Source organism: Hypomesus nipponensis, chromosome 2 (assembly GCF_054491055.1).
Source record: "Hypomesus nipponensis isolate SF chromosome 2, ASM5449105v1, whole genome shotgun sequence".
Taxonomy (NCBI): Eukaryota; Metazoa; Chordata; class Actinopteri; order Osmeriformes; family Osmeridae; genus Hypomesus; species Hypomesus nipponensis.
The window spans coordinates 13,856,349-13,868,162 of record NC_140362.1 but is presented as its reverse complement, the minus strand read 5'-3'; the positions used below and the strand labels follow the sequence as shown (position 1 = coordinate 13,868,162).

At 54.6% G+C, this 11,814-nt stretch overlaps 2 protein-coding genes across 3 annotated transcripts; both read right to left on the bottom strand.

The window, feature by feature from the left end:
* Positions 1-259: 259 nt before the first annotated feature.
* Positions 260-4,859, bottom strand: coq3 (coenzyme Q3 methyltransferase). The gene is made up of 6 exons (XM_084669987.1): positions 4,599-4,859; positions 4,252-4,389; positions 3,299-3,398; positions 1,780-2,055; positions 994-1,153; positions 260-855 (listed from the first exon to the last, which is right to left on the bottom strand). The coding sequence occupies exons 1-6, from the start codon at positions 4,793-4,795 to the stop codon at positions 662-664; spliced, it is 1,065 nt and encodes a 354-aa protein (XP_084526113.1). The 5' UTR covers positions 4,796-4,859; the 3' UTR covers positions 260-661.
* A 248-nt stretch (positions 4,860-5,107) lies between these two features.
* pnisr (PNN-interacting serine/arginine-rich protein) lies at positions 5,108-11,759 on the bottom strand. 2 transcript variants are annotated; one of them, XM_084707417.1, is made up of 12 exons: positions 11,632-11,759; positions 10,945-11,066; positions 10,482-10,670; positions 10,048-10,280; positions 9,594-9,753; positions 9,253-9,443; positions 8,984-9,136; positions 8,747-8,846; positions 7,874-7,927; positions 7,251-7,445; positions 6,034-7,096; positions 5,108-5,501 (listed from the first exon to the last, which is right to left on the bottom strand). In XM_084707417.1, exons 2-12 carry the CDS (start codon positions 11,030-11,032, stop codon positions 5,471-5,473), a joined length of 2,457 nt encoding a protein of 818 aa, XP_084563543.1. In that variant the 5' UTR covers positions 11,033-11,066; positions 11,632-11,759; the 3' UTR covers positions 5,108-5,470. The 2 variants fall into 2 exon arrangements, with proteins under 2 accessions (XP_084563543.1, XP_084563533.1); XM_084707407.1 differs by having other exon boundaries at positions 10,945-11,088; positions 11,632-11,734.
* Between the last annotated feature and the right edge of the window lie 55 nt (positions 11,760-11,814).

Sequence of the window (11,814 nt, the reverse complement as noted above, 5' to 3'; positions counted from 1 at the left end):
AGAGCCTCTTCAGACAGCTTCATGTGGCTCAGAGACAACAGGGCTTCTTACGCAACCATTAATTATGAAACAACACTTCTTTTGATGGAGCGTGTTATTATGCAGTAGATATCTTGTGCAGTGAATGGAACCATCGATTATACTATGGGCAAACCAGATAGACAGTTGATGTGTACAAAGACCCAGACAGGTGTAGACCAGCCAGCCAGCCAGCGGTTGAGATAAGAACTGGATAGAGAGGTGAATGATGAAATCCATACATGTTTCATCTGTTTATTAGGCATGATTCGGTCTTTTTCCTTTTGAACAGTACATCTAACCCCTCGCCCCTCACCGTGGCCGTGAACACTCGGACTTCAGCTCATCTCACGGTGAGTCTTCAAGACAGTTTGGCAGCAGTGTGCGCTTCAAACAAGGTCACACCAGCTCAGCACTGCTGTCTAGAGTCGGCTGGCTAAAAAAAACACCACACTGCCAACAAGACACACAAGGACTGTCCAGACGAGCTCTTCTATCCCCGACCCCGTCTTTCCATCCTCAAAGTCTGCTCCGGAACATCTCCTACAGTAGATCTCCGGGGAAGAACCTTCCAGATGCTTCAGTCCTCTCTCCTCCATCACAGTCTTCCCCCCCTCCTGTGCCCCCTCACCCTCCCTCGCCCTCAGCTGTGTCCAGGAGGGGGCGCATCTCTGCCTCCGGTGTGGGCGGGGCCTGTTTGGGTGTGGCCGGGCGGGGGCTCCTCCTTCCTCTTGACGGCGTGCAGGGCGTAGTTGACGCTGGTGCTCTGCGTCCAGCTCCACCCCCCAGACACGGGGTTGTACAGCATGCCCTGGATACTCTCCACACTAAACCCATCTGGAGGAGGAAGAGAGACATCCGGAAGAATGCGTCAATAACCAAAGGGAGACCTCGAGGACTTGGAGAAACAAGAAGATGAACAGGAAGGCACGGGAGGAAACAGGAAGGGGATGACGAAGACCGCGGGAGACCTACTGGACTCCAGGAGGCGCTCCAGGTCCACAGGGGTGATGAACTTGTCCCAGTCGTGGGTACCGCTGGGCACGATGCCCAGTACCCGCTCTGCCGCCACTATGGCCAGGGCGTAGGACAGGTTGGTCTTGGAGATGGTGGTGATGAAGAGAGAGCCTCCGGGCTGGCAGGAGAGGAGCAGAGGGAGGTGTTAGTGAGTGGAACAGCCACAGGAGGCGAGCAGAGGGAGGTGTTAGTGAGTGGAACAGCCACAGGGGGCGAGCAGAGGGAGGTGTTAGTGAGTGGAACAGCCACAGGGGGCGAGCAGAGGGAGGTGTTAGTGGAACAGCCACAAGACAGGGGAAAGTCTACCCAAACCGTAGTTCACCAATTCACTGTGTTCTCTACTGTTCTATTGTGCTATCTACAGGTCTCCATTGTTCTCTCACGTTATCTACTGATCCTCCTGACCTCCACTGTTTACAAATGAGCAATGCAACATAGCGTCATCGCGTGGTACAGCTCAGCTTCACAGGGTCTGCTCCAGCCAGATAGAATGGACTGCAGCCTGAGTCTGGCTGCGGCTCTAAAAGGATGTGAGGCATTAGAGGAGATGAATAGGTTCTGGCCTCCCCACACATCTGGTGAACACACACACAGTACTAACAGCAAGCACAAACATAGTGCAAATAGAGCGTGTGCGAGTGCTGGCAGACACACACACACACACACACACGCTCCTCCTCATAGGACAACCAGACGGAGCATCGCACGATGACTTTGCAGCAGGCAGCAGGTCCCGTGAGCTACCTTCAGGACGTGCCCACAGCAGAGGGCGAAGGTGTCCAGGTCAGCCAGGTGTTCCACCACCTCGGAGGCCACCACCGCGTCGAACGACTCCTCTTCCGCCTCCGCCGCCTCCCCGGCCTCCCCCTCCAGGCCCTGGGACAGCTCCTCCAGGGTGCAGGCCCGGTAGCTGACACGCCCCCGCAGCTCCGGGTCTCGGAAGGTATGGAGCTCTGCTGTTCCGATGCTGTTGGCTGCAGGGTCAATCCCCAACACGTCTGCCCCCAGTCTGCCTAGGGGCTGGGGGTGGAGGGAAGGAGAGTGATGAGTACAGTTTTAGTCCAGATGGACTACAGCAAGTCACCAGATTACATAATGCCAAAGTGGTAAAGAGAACTGGACATTTAGTTCACTTTCTCTCTCCCCCCCCCCCCTAGGAAACACATCTCAGGAGCTGGATGTAAACAAATGTTGATCAAAAACGATCATGGTTGCAAGCAAGAAGGCAGGAATGTGCTTTTTGAGGGTCTTCCACCCTGATCTAATGGATAGATATTATAAACAGACTACAATACAGAAAATATGACATTCTGTTGCAGATTACAGAAAGAAAAGGGAGAAGAGTGCTTGTATAAACAGGATACATCTCTGATTAACCGTCAATTCAACATAGGAGTTGCTCATCACAGAATGGTAGAAAATTACACGCACATTCACATCACCTGATCGACCTTGTGTCTTTTGTTCGTTGTATAAAAATAAAAACATGTTTTGACATAAAAAGGATTAACTAATTGCCAGCAGATGGCGCTAAAGAGCTGTCTGGTTGGTGCTGCAGATGAAGGACTATACATCACAATAAGACGACTCTGCATACTATTTCACTGCATTACTAACGGAAGCTGGGAATCTGTCGCCCCCTTATGGGTGGACGACAAAACAGACAATGTCAATGTCACGTGTTTGAGAGAGAAATCCAGACTGTCCTCCCCCAGTCTCGTCAGCCCTCCACCGCTGATCTCCTGTGAAGGGAACAACGCTCGCCACAGGATTCTGACACACACACACAAACACACAGTGTGTACAGTATATCGTGTTTGTGGGAGACAGACAGCGATAATGGGACCTGATGCTGTCTGCTCGCATCAGCCCTAACAGCTGGTACGTCCACGGCGGAAAGCAACGTCTGAAGAGAGATATCCAAACTAACCAACACGTAAACAACAGTAAAGTACCGACTGTCCCTTCCACCAAACCACGACCAGTCACATCAGCCGAGCCGAGCGCTGAGGCGGACGCCTGGGTGTATTTTTGGACGCTGGTACACGGAGGGCCGCGTCAAACAGCCGACAACTGAGGAGGAACCTCCCAGGAGAGCTGGATGTGATCTGAATGCTGGTGATTCGAACAATTGGAAAACCAAAGACAGCTATACATGGGATGGCGGGAAGACGGCAGCCTATCTCCTTGTCGAACACTCCCTTCCCACTTGTCCTGCTTTCTGAGAAACACGCACACGCACGCACGCACGCAGCAGTGCTACCTCTGTGAGGAGGCCTCCTCCACAGCCCATGTCCAGGATGCGTAGACCGGCGAGGGGTTTCCCGGGGTGGCGCCCCCCGTGGACACTCATCAGGTTGTCCCTGTGGACAGAGGTCAGAGGTCAACAGGAAGTCCCTAAGGTCCGAGATCACTCCCTGAACTAGTCTGCGAGTCTGTGCTCCCTGTCGCTGTGAGACAGTCTGACAGCGCTGGGGGGTGGAATGCACTGAAGCCAATGGGCTTCTTCCACACTGGGGTGAGGAGAGGGGGGGGGGCAGGGTTGAGGTGGAGCCAGAAAGGAGGTAGGATAGGGAGGGTAGGAGAGGTGGGGTGGGTGGGTGGGGTTGAATGCCTGTTTGGGGTGGGTGAAGGCCTGTTGTGCTCCATATTTCTGACACCTCTCGCTGTCCCAATACCCCCTGGCCACTGTTGCGATGACAAAAAGGCTTGAATATCATCCCTTATGTACATTACAGAGCAAAAACAATTGGCCCCAACCCCAGGCCTGTCAGTCCATCTCCACACAGATTCGGGGCTGGGATGACACACCTATCAGTGTAAAAACAGCTTGATGTTCTTTATCTGACAGCCCAGCAACAGCAGGGTCTTGCCTGGAGGGTGTGGCCACATCAGCTGTCACTACGGAAACCCATCAACAGGACATGGGGTGTTTGGGGTATTATAGGCTGGATGGCCAGCACAGAGTTGATGGGGTCAGGGCAGCAGATCAAATCGGTTAAAATAGCCCCATCTCCTCTCTCCTTAATACTGCACCCCCTCCACTTTTCTAGCACAGTGCTGATGTGGAGGCTCTCTATCGCTTTGATTTGCTATCTGTCCTAGCAATCCACCCTGTGGCCATCCCTTCAACAGACGCTGAATGGTCTCTGTAAAATTGTCAAAAGCTGAAGTGACCAATTGTTATTGTCATTGGCTTCAGACAAACGCACAGACCGTATGAAAGGCACCCGTAAGTCGTTCATGGAGTGGAGGGCTGCAAATTCCCCTTGTTCATCCCACCACTTGCTGGCCAGTGCCTGGAACTTCTTCACCTCGTCTGGGTCCACGGTGGACTGCGAAGCGTAGCAGGCCCTGCAGGGAAACGACAGGCTGTTGACGTTAACCGGACTGATGATAATGTGCACCCTTTTGGTAGTAGGCTAGTGAGGGAAAAGTAGTCAACTCACACTTAGTAACACTGATTAAAGAAATCCTGCAGTGTATTCTATACTGTTTGACCTGGCTTGGATAAAAGTACACGAGTCATTAGCAGCTCATGGTTCATGCTGTAGATGTTTTACCTGACATGGATTGGTACCGGGCGTAGTTGGACAGATGGATATGCGCGACGGTTCAGAAGCAGAGCGCGACGTTGACATACTGAGGTCCAGCTGAACGCTCTCCTTCCCGACGCAGCCCCGTCTCTCTTCAAACTTGTGCTACATATCCCTTGCACGAGCTCCCCAAACTTCTTACAGTACATGTTGCTTAAATACATATTTATTATTTAACGTTGTATGTATAGGACAGACTAGTCAATGTGACCGTGTCCCCATTATGCTTTCTTCCGACTGGAAACACGGTTATTACAAATAGTTCCTAGTCTTAGCACCAACGGCCAATCACGTGTGAGTTTACAAACTAGAGGAGCACGCGTTTCTTTTTTCAGTGGAGATATAACGTAATGAAAAGTGATAAAATGTTTATAATTGACAATTTCAGACAATTCTTTTAATAACTTGATTAAAACACACATTTTCAGGGAGTTATTTGGATCCAAGTTGGTTCAAACAGACCAGTGCAGACAGGGAAAGGGACCATTTCACTTTTATTGGATTACATCAACATTGTGATTTCAGTTAATTCTGTTATGGTTTAAAATAATACACCTTTAAAGATTCTACAGACTTACAAAGCACTTTGCTTTGCATGATACAAGGCAAAACCCTAGCATTCCAAATGTCCTGTTTTCAGGCTTCACTTAAAAAGAACACATATTTACAAAGTAGAAGGGCGAGAAATGGAGAGGAGGATGGGTCGAGAGAAAGAAAGAGAGCGGGAGAGTAGGGGGGGGGGGGAGAGGGGTCTGGAGAGTCCACCTACACTGTTGCCTCGACAATGAGACAAGCCTGTTAAACTCATGGAATTTAAGAGGGGCACAGACATGATCTCCTCAGCGGCGGCGACGAGACGGAGACCTGGACCTGGAGGAGAGACGCAGGAGGGGGGGGGGGCCTTAGTGCTGCTCTTCTCTCCCCCTCTCTCTCACACACACACACACACACACATACACTCTCTCTCTCCCTCTCACGGTAACAGACACACGCTTTAAACTCTACAAATACACATGGAACAAGGACACGCATATAGCACGCCCCAGACGGGCCTCGCTGCTCTCTAGGGGCTCTGCGTGAGGCAGGCTGGGCAGCTGAACAGCACTGAGCTCGTCATATTAAACAAATAACACACGGGGCCTAGCGCCCCCCTCTAAACGGGAGGTTAACTATGCTGGTGCTCGGCAGAATTGTACAAAGATGGCCATGATTCTCTGAAAAGCAAACAGTTTCTAGGAGGTAGTTTCTTCAGAAAAGGTTTTTCAAAAAATAGCCCTTGAGCGAGCCCTTGGCAATAGTTGTTACAAATACCACTGGCTAAAAGGCCTTGACGCATACATCCAGACACACAATAGAGACATCGATTATTAGAAAAAGAGGGACGGAGAAAAATGAATACTACCTTGATCGTGACTTAGACTTGTGTTTGCGGCTTGCCTTCTTACCAGACCTGTGAGAACGTTCCGTCGACCTGGAGCGACTACGTTTGGATTTTCTAGACTTCTTTTCTTTGCTAAGCTCAGGGCTAGACCTGCTGGCCTCGGAGTCCGAGTGTCTCTTGCTAGGCTTGGCGGAGCCCTTCTTACTGGCCCTGCTCTCCTGCCGGGGCGCCCTGTCGCTGGGGGCTTCTGCCTGCTCGCTCTCCCTCCGCCTCTTGGACTTTCCGTTGCTCTCCTCCACCACTACGTCCCTCTCTTTGTCCCTAGCCTTCTGCTTGTCTCTCTTCCTGTCTGACTCCTTGTCCTTCTCTTTCTTCTTCTTGTCCTTGTCCTGGCTGCGGCTCCTGTCTTTCCTCCTCTCCCTGTCTTTGCTGGAGGCCTTCTGCTTGTGCTTGCTGCTGTAGCTGTCCCTGCGCTCTCTGCTACGCTTCCTCTCCTTCTCCCTTTCCCGCTCCTTCTCCCTCTCCTTCTCTCTCTCCTTCTCCCTCTCCCTCTCCTTCTCCCTCTCCTTCCCCCTGTCTCTCTCCCTGCTGCGGCTGGCCCGGTCCTCAGACCTGCTCTTGCGCCCCCTGCTGGCCCGGCGCTCCCTGGAGGAGCTGCGCTCGCTCCGGTCCCGCCGCCTCTCTGGGGCCTTGTCACCGTGGCGACGGCGGGAGCCCCGGCTGCCGCTGCGGCGGCTCCCTCGGTGGGAGGAGGAGCGGCTGCTGCGCCTCCTCTTCCTGCGCGGCGAGGAGGAGCGCGAGGAGGAGCGCGAGGAGGCCGAGGAGGAGGAACGCGAGGAGGAGCGGCTGCTGGAGCGGCTGGAGCTGGAGGAGCTGCTGCGTCCGTTGCTCGGGGAGACCGTGGCGGCCCGCTTCCCTCCCCGGCCCGCCCCCCTAACCTCGCTGGCTTCCTGTTCGCTGCGTGACCTTCGCCTCTCTACCGCGGGCTCCGCCTCCCTCTCCCTGACTTCCTGTTTTTGCAGACTGTCTAGCTGGCCCTCCACATACTCAGCCCTCTCTCTGCTCACTCTGTCCAAAGCCATTTCTGTGAAGGAGGGAAGAAACACAGTCACCACGGTTACCTCAGATAGCGGCACATCACACCAAACTATGAATATTTTGTGGGGTTTTTTTTTTTTTGGGGGGGGGGGGGGGGGGTGCATATTTGTCCATGTTGCGTCCTCGTGTGGTCGCCTCACCCCGGGCTATGGCGGCCTCCTGCGCCTGCCTCTCCAGCTGGGCCTGCAGCTCCCTCTCCTTGCGGCGGAAGGCGTCCTGCTTCTCCTGGATGCGCAGGTGCAGCTCCTCCTCGTCCGTGTCGGACGACTCGGAGGCCCGGGCGCTGGGCGGCTCCTCGTCCTCGCTCTCCTCTGAGCCGTAGTCCCCCAGTCCACCTGCCACAACAGAGCCCCCCGCCGCGTGAGCACAGAGGAGACGACAGACACAAGGCTCTCACACACTCCACCCCCACCCCCCCCCCCTCGGTCCCACCACCCCATAGACAACCCCCCCCCCCACCCCCGCTGGCTTGTCTTCCTAGCTAAGCTACACCTTCCTAGCTAAGCTACAACCCAGACACTTACTGTTAAGGCAGGCATGCATCTGAGTACTACACACTCTGCAACAACACACCCAAGACACTTCTCAAGTCTAGGAGAGCCTGCTTTCGGCCTCGGAAATGACTAGAACGGCTGCAACGAGACTAGGCTGGAGCTTCTTAGACACTTTCCCCCACACACACACAACACTCCGCCCTCCCACCCCTCTCTCCCTCCCTCCCTCCCACATCCCCCCCCGGTAAAGAAAGGAGGGGGGTACTCACTCAGGCCAGTCAGAGAAGCCAGTGCGCTTGACTGTGCCAGCTGTTTGGCAGGAGCTTTTGATTCACATCAACAACAGGAGCAACATGTTAACACACACACAGCCACCATAGTCTGATCATCAGAGCCAAGAGATAACGCACGGTTCGCACGGCGGCCCGGGGCGTGCGTGAAGAGACACAAGGAGAACACAATGGAGAGAAGAGAAGGGTTAACAGGCAAACAAAACAAAAAAAAACAAAAACAAAAACAAACAACAACAACCAAAGTTGCGTCACACATTCAAACATGTCAATACATGGCGGGACGGGAGAGAGTCAATGCAGCACTGGCCACTTCGGTTGTCTGCGTTGAGGGAGGGGTGCGGCGGAGGGGGGGCAGGGGAGAGCTACTCGGAGCCGGCCTGCAGTCCGAGGCTCTGACTCGGGTGCTGAGGAGAGTCTCAGCTGGTACGAGGACTCATGTGACATCCCGGGCTCTCCTCCGCTCCCCCTCCTCCCTCCCTGCCTCCCTCCCCTCATCCGCCCGTCGTCCACTGCAGCCGCAGAGGCTGGCTGAGGCTGTAGATGGCGCCACACGACTCAGCCAACCTCGCACACACACAGAAGGCTGCACTGGGACACTTCAAAAAGAGACTGTGAACACAACACATGGAATTGTACACTTTCTGCAGGATGAGAGACTGGTGTCTGGGAGTCAGGCCCCGGAGGGCTGTGTGGGGGAAGGGGGGAGGGGGGGGAAGGGGCCGGGGCAGATTGGAAAAGAGGCCGGAGGGGGAAGGAGGGGGGGGGGGGGCAGGGGCGGGGTGGTGACGAAGCTGGGGGAGGGGGTGGAGGGGCAGGGCAGGGAAGAGAGAGGAGGGGGACGCAGCGGACCTTTGGTGGCTTTGCGGTGCGTGTCTCTGGCCACGTGCTGGATCTCCTCGTTGGTGACCTCCAGCAGGATCTCCGTCAGCAGAGTCTTGGTCAGGACCATCTGAGGAAAGACACGGAGCGCTCGAGCACATGAGGGCGCCTTCTACGGTGGGGGCCGGACACATGGTCGGCTTGGCTCACGTGCTGCTATTCGAACCTGAACACGGCTGGAGCCTCACCACCCTGGGGGAAACGTACCAATTGGAAGTCTCGCTCCTCATCGGTCATCTCTGGTTCGCTGTGGCCTTCCTGGGCAGGGGAGGGGCTACGGCTCGTCGCGTCTTTCTTGGCGGGGCCCCTCTCCTCGACCTCCCCGGCCTCTTCCTCATCGGCCTCCTCATCGTCGCTGTCCTGAAGCAGGCAGAGGGGAGAGAGAAGATGGCCATCAACAACCACCGCAAGGTTCTACGGTCGCTTGTGGGGGTGTTTGAGCGGGACAAGGGGGGGGGGGGGGGGGGTTCTCTTACGAATTTGCTCTTGCGGGGGATGCGGGGGTCTCCCTCCTCCTCCGGCGGCCCGCCCGCCTTGCCCTCCTCCTTGGCCATCTTGGCCCTCTCCTTCTCCATGCGATCCCTCTCCAGCTTCTTCTGCTTCTCCCGGTCCATCTTCTCCAGGCCCTCGCGGATCCACGCCGGCAACGTGCGCCTCTTCACCGCGTCTGGGGACGGAGACGGGTCGTTCGCCACGACACACTCGGGGTTAAGCGGGGAGGGGGGGGGGCGGGCGTGTCATGATGTAGGCAGTGATGGTGTTTTGTGTGTGTGCGCAATATGTAAGCTTGTGTGTGTTTGTGACAGAGGTCTCTCACCCAGAGCAGCAGCATTGTCCTGCTTGACTGGCAGCTGGATGGGGGACCTCTGGCGGTCCCTGAAGCCCGGGGGTCTGTCCCGTCTGCCCTGGGGGGGGCCCTGCCAGTAGGGGGGGTGGAAGCCTGGCGGGGTGGGGCCATAGTTGCCCGCTGCTCCGTGCTGCAGAGAGAGAGAGAGAGAGAGTGAGGAGGCAGGTTTTCACGGGAGCTGGTCCAGCTAGACTGGCTCGAGCAGTCTGGAGCCCTGGGATGGCAGGGGGGGTTCATTATGGTTACTTTCAGCTGCCCCCCCCACTCCTCATCATCATCATCACTGTGAACAGAGCAGCTGTTGGGACAGAAAACAAGAGTCTCCGGCTACGCCTCTCCGCCTACAGAACCCTCTTCTGAGAGGAAAAAACAAAACAAACCAAAAAAACAGAACTCAAGGTTCCTCCAGTGCATGTCTGCATACCTGATAATCAAACTGGTTCATGGCCATGGGGGCCGTGGCGTAGCAGTCGGGCTGAGCCCCATACCCATGGCTGTTTGGGGGGTAGGCCCCGCGGGGACCGTCGGAGCTGAACTCCAGGCTGTCCTGGCTGTTGCTGTCCTCCGAGGGCGCCACCACATCCATAGGTCCCGTCCCTGGGGGCATCCAGGCCTGCTCTGGGGGTGGAGGGGGGGGCTGGCTATGCATGCTCCATTCTGGGGGAGGAGGGAGACACAAGTACAATTTACAGACGTCATATAAGCGGGAGGGGGGGGCACGAACACAAGATACGAATCCATTGCTAACTGTGTTTTTGGTCAGCTGTATGCTAATCAGGACCCGCTCTTCAATTTCAAGCTAAAGGTGTAGTCTTTATTGCTAATGCTATACTCGGCGGTATTAGGCAGGGTCTCTACCAGGCTGCCACATCCGGCCGAAGGCAGGGTCGCCCTGGAAGGGCCCGTGGTTGCTGGGGGGTGTTGGGTCCAATCCTGGAGGCTCCTGGCCATTGGGCTGGAGGTTTGTCTGGTCCACGGCCGGGCCTGGGCCAGTAGAGTCCTTCTGGGCAATCCAGGCTTGGGCTAGCGCGGCCCAATCTACCTGGCCTACAAAATGACAACCACAGGAACAATGGTGAGTTTGTTCACTTGAGAGGAGTGTGTTTATCACAAGACTCGGACTTCAAACATCAGCAGGTGGTTCTAGGTGGTTTAAGAACATGTTACTAGCTACGTGTGTAATTAACTTCCTGCAATGAGAAAGTACGGGAAGCCAGAGTTCTTGTCATTTCTACATGCAACTGTGTGACATAGCTAGCTCAGCGATGAGCATCTCTATCCATCTCTGGGCTTCGTGTACGGTTCTGAGTAGGTCACCCACCTGGATCCTGCTGGTGCTGGAACGTCTGCATCCACTGCTGCTGGCTCAGCGGCCATTGCGGCCAGGGCTGGCCACCCTGGTCCCACATCTCGATGTGCTCACTGTGGTTCCTATCTAACAACCTGGGTAGAGATATCATGTGATCTGTGTAAGGACGGACGGGGATCCGTGTAGGTTATTAGGTTTCAAAGCTAGTTTCAAATACAGTTAACAACACACGCAGACGTCTCTGATACCTACAATGATATAGCTATATAGCTAGCCATCGAAAGCTAGCTTGCTACGTCAACTATTTACAGGTCGCACCGAGGGGCCAAAATGAACCAAATTGCGCTGTTTGATTTGCGATGATTTGTTATGCATGCATGTAAAATATGCCAAGATACGCTTCACAACTATCCATATGGCTCACAGTGAATTGTGCATTAGCTATCCGCCAGGGAGACACAGTTCTGGGCCCTATTGAAAAAGGCTTTCAGCGCATTAGATTGTAGCTAGCCTACCTAGCTGAATAGAAGAACGGCCCATGGAAGCTACGCTAGCATGGCTAACGTTGGCCAATGATTTGAAATCAGTAACGTGGGCTAGCAAATATGTTTTAGATTAATTGTATAAGCCAACCATAAAAGCAACTGAAACCCTACACCATAAAGTAGGCTTGTCTCAACAACAATAATGTTTTCCCACCTCTTCCAAGTAAGCTCTTCCGTACCGTTTAGCTCTCAAAATGGCTACAACCTGGAAATAGAAATGTGAAGGAGGTGCTTCAAGTCACGACTAGCACGAGAAACGGAGATTACGCGTGTCCGCGAGAGCATGCTGCAAACGCGCTGTACACACCGCATCCGTTGCCTACCACAAAAATGCACA

Excerpts from the sequence above, each read along its gene's own strand:
- coq3 (XM_084669987.1), bottom strand. The coding sequence starts at position 4,795 with ATGTATTTAAGCAACATGTACTGTAAGAAGTTTGGGGAGCTCGTGCAA. Across the intron at positions 4,390-4,598 it reads CCGGTACCAATCCATGTCAG|GGCCTGCTACGCTTCGCAGT; the intron begins GTAAAACATCTA and ends GTTTCCCTGCAG. Across the intron at positions 3,399-4,251 it reads TTACGGGTGCCTTTCATACG|GGACAACCTGATGAGTGTCC; the intron begins GTCTGTGCGTTT and ends CTCTGTCCACAG.
- pnisr (XM_084707407.1), bottom strand. The coding sequence starts at position 11,083 with ATGATATCTCTACCCAGGTTGTTAGATAGGAACCACAGTGAGCACATC. Across the intron at positions 9,754-10,047 it reads TGAACCAGTTTGATTATCAG|CACGGAGCAGCGGGCAACTA; the intron begins GTATGCAGACAT and ends CTCTCTCTGCAG. Across the intron at positions 5,502-6,033 it reads AAGTCTAAGTCACGATCAAG|GTCCAGGTCTCCGTCTCGTC; the intron begins GTAGTATTCATT and ends TCTCTCCTCCAG.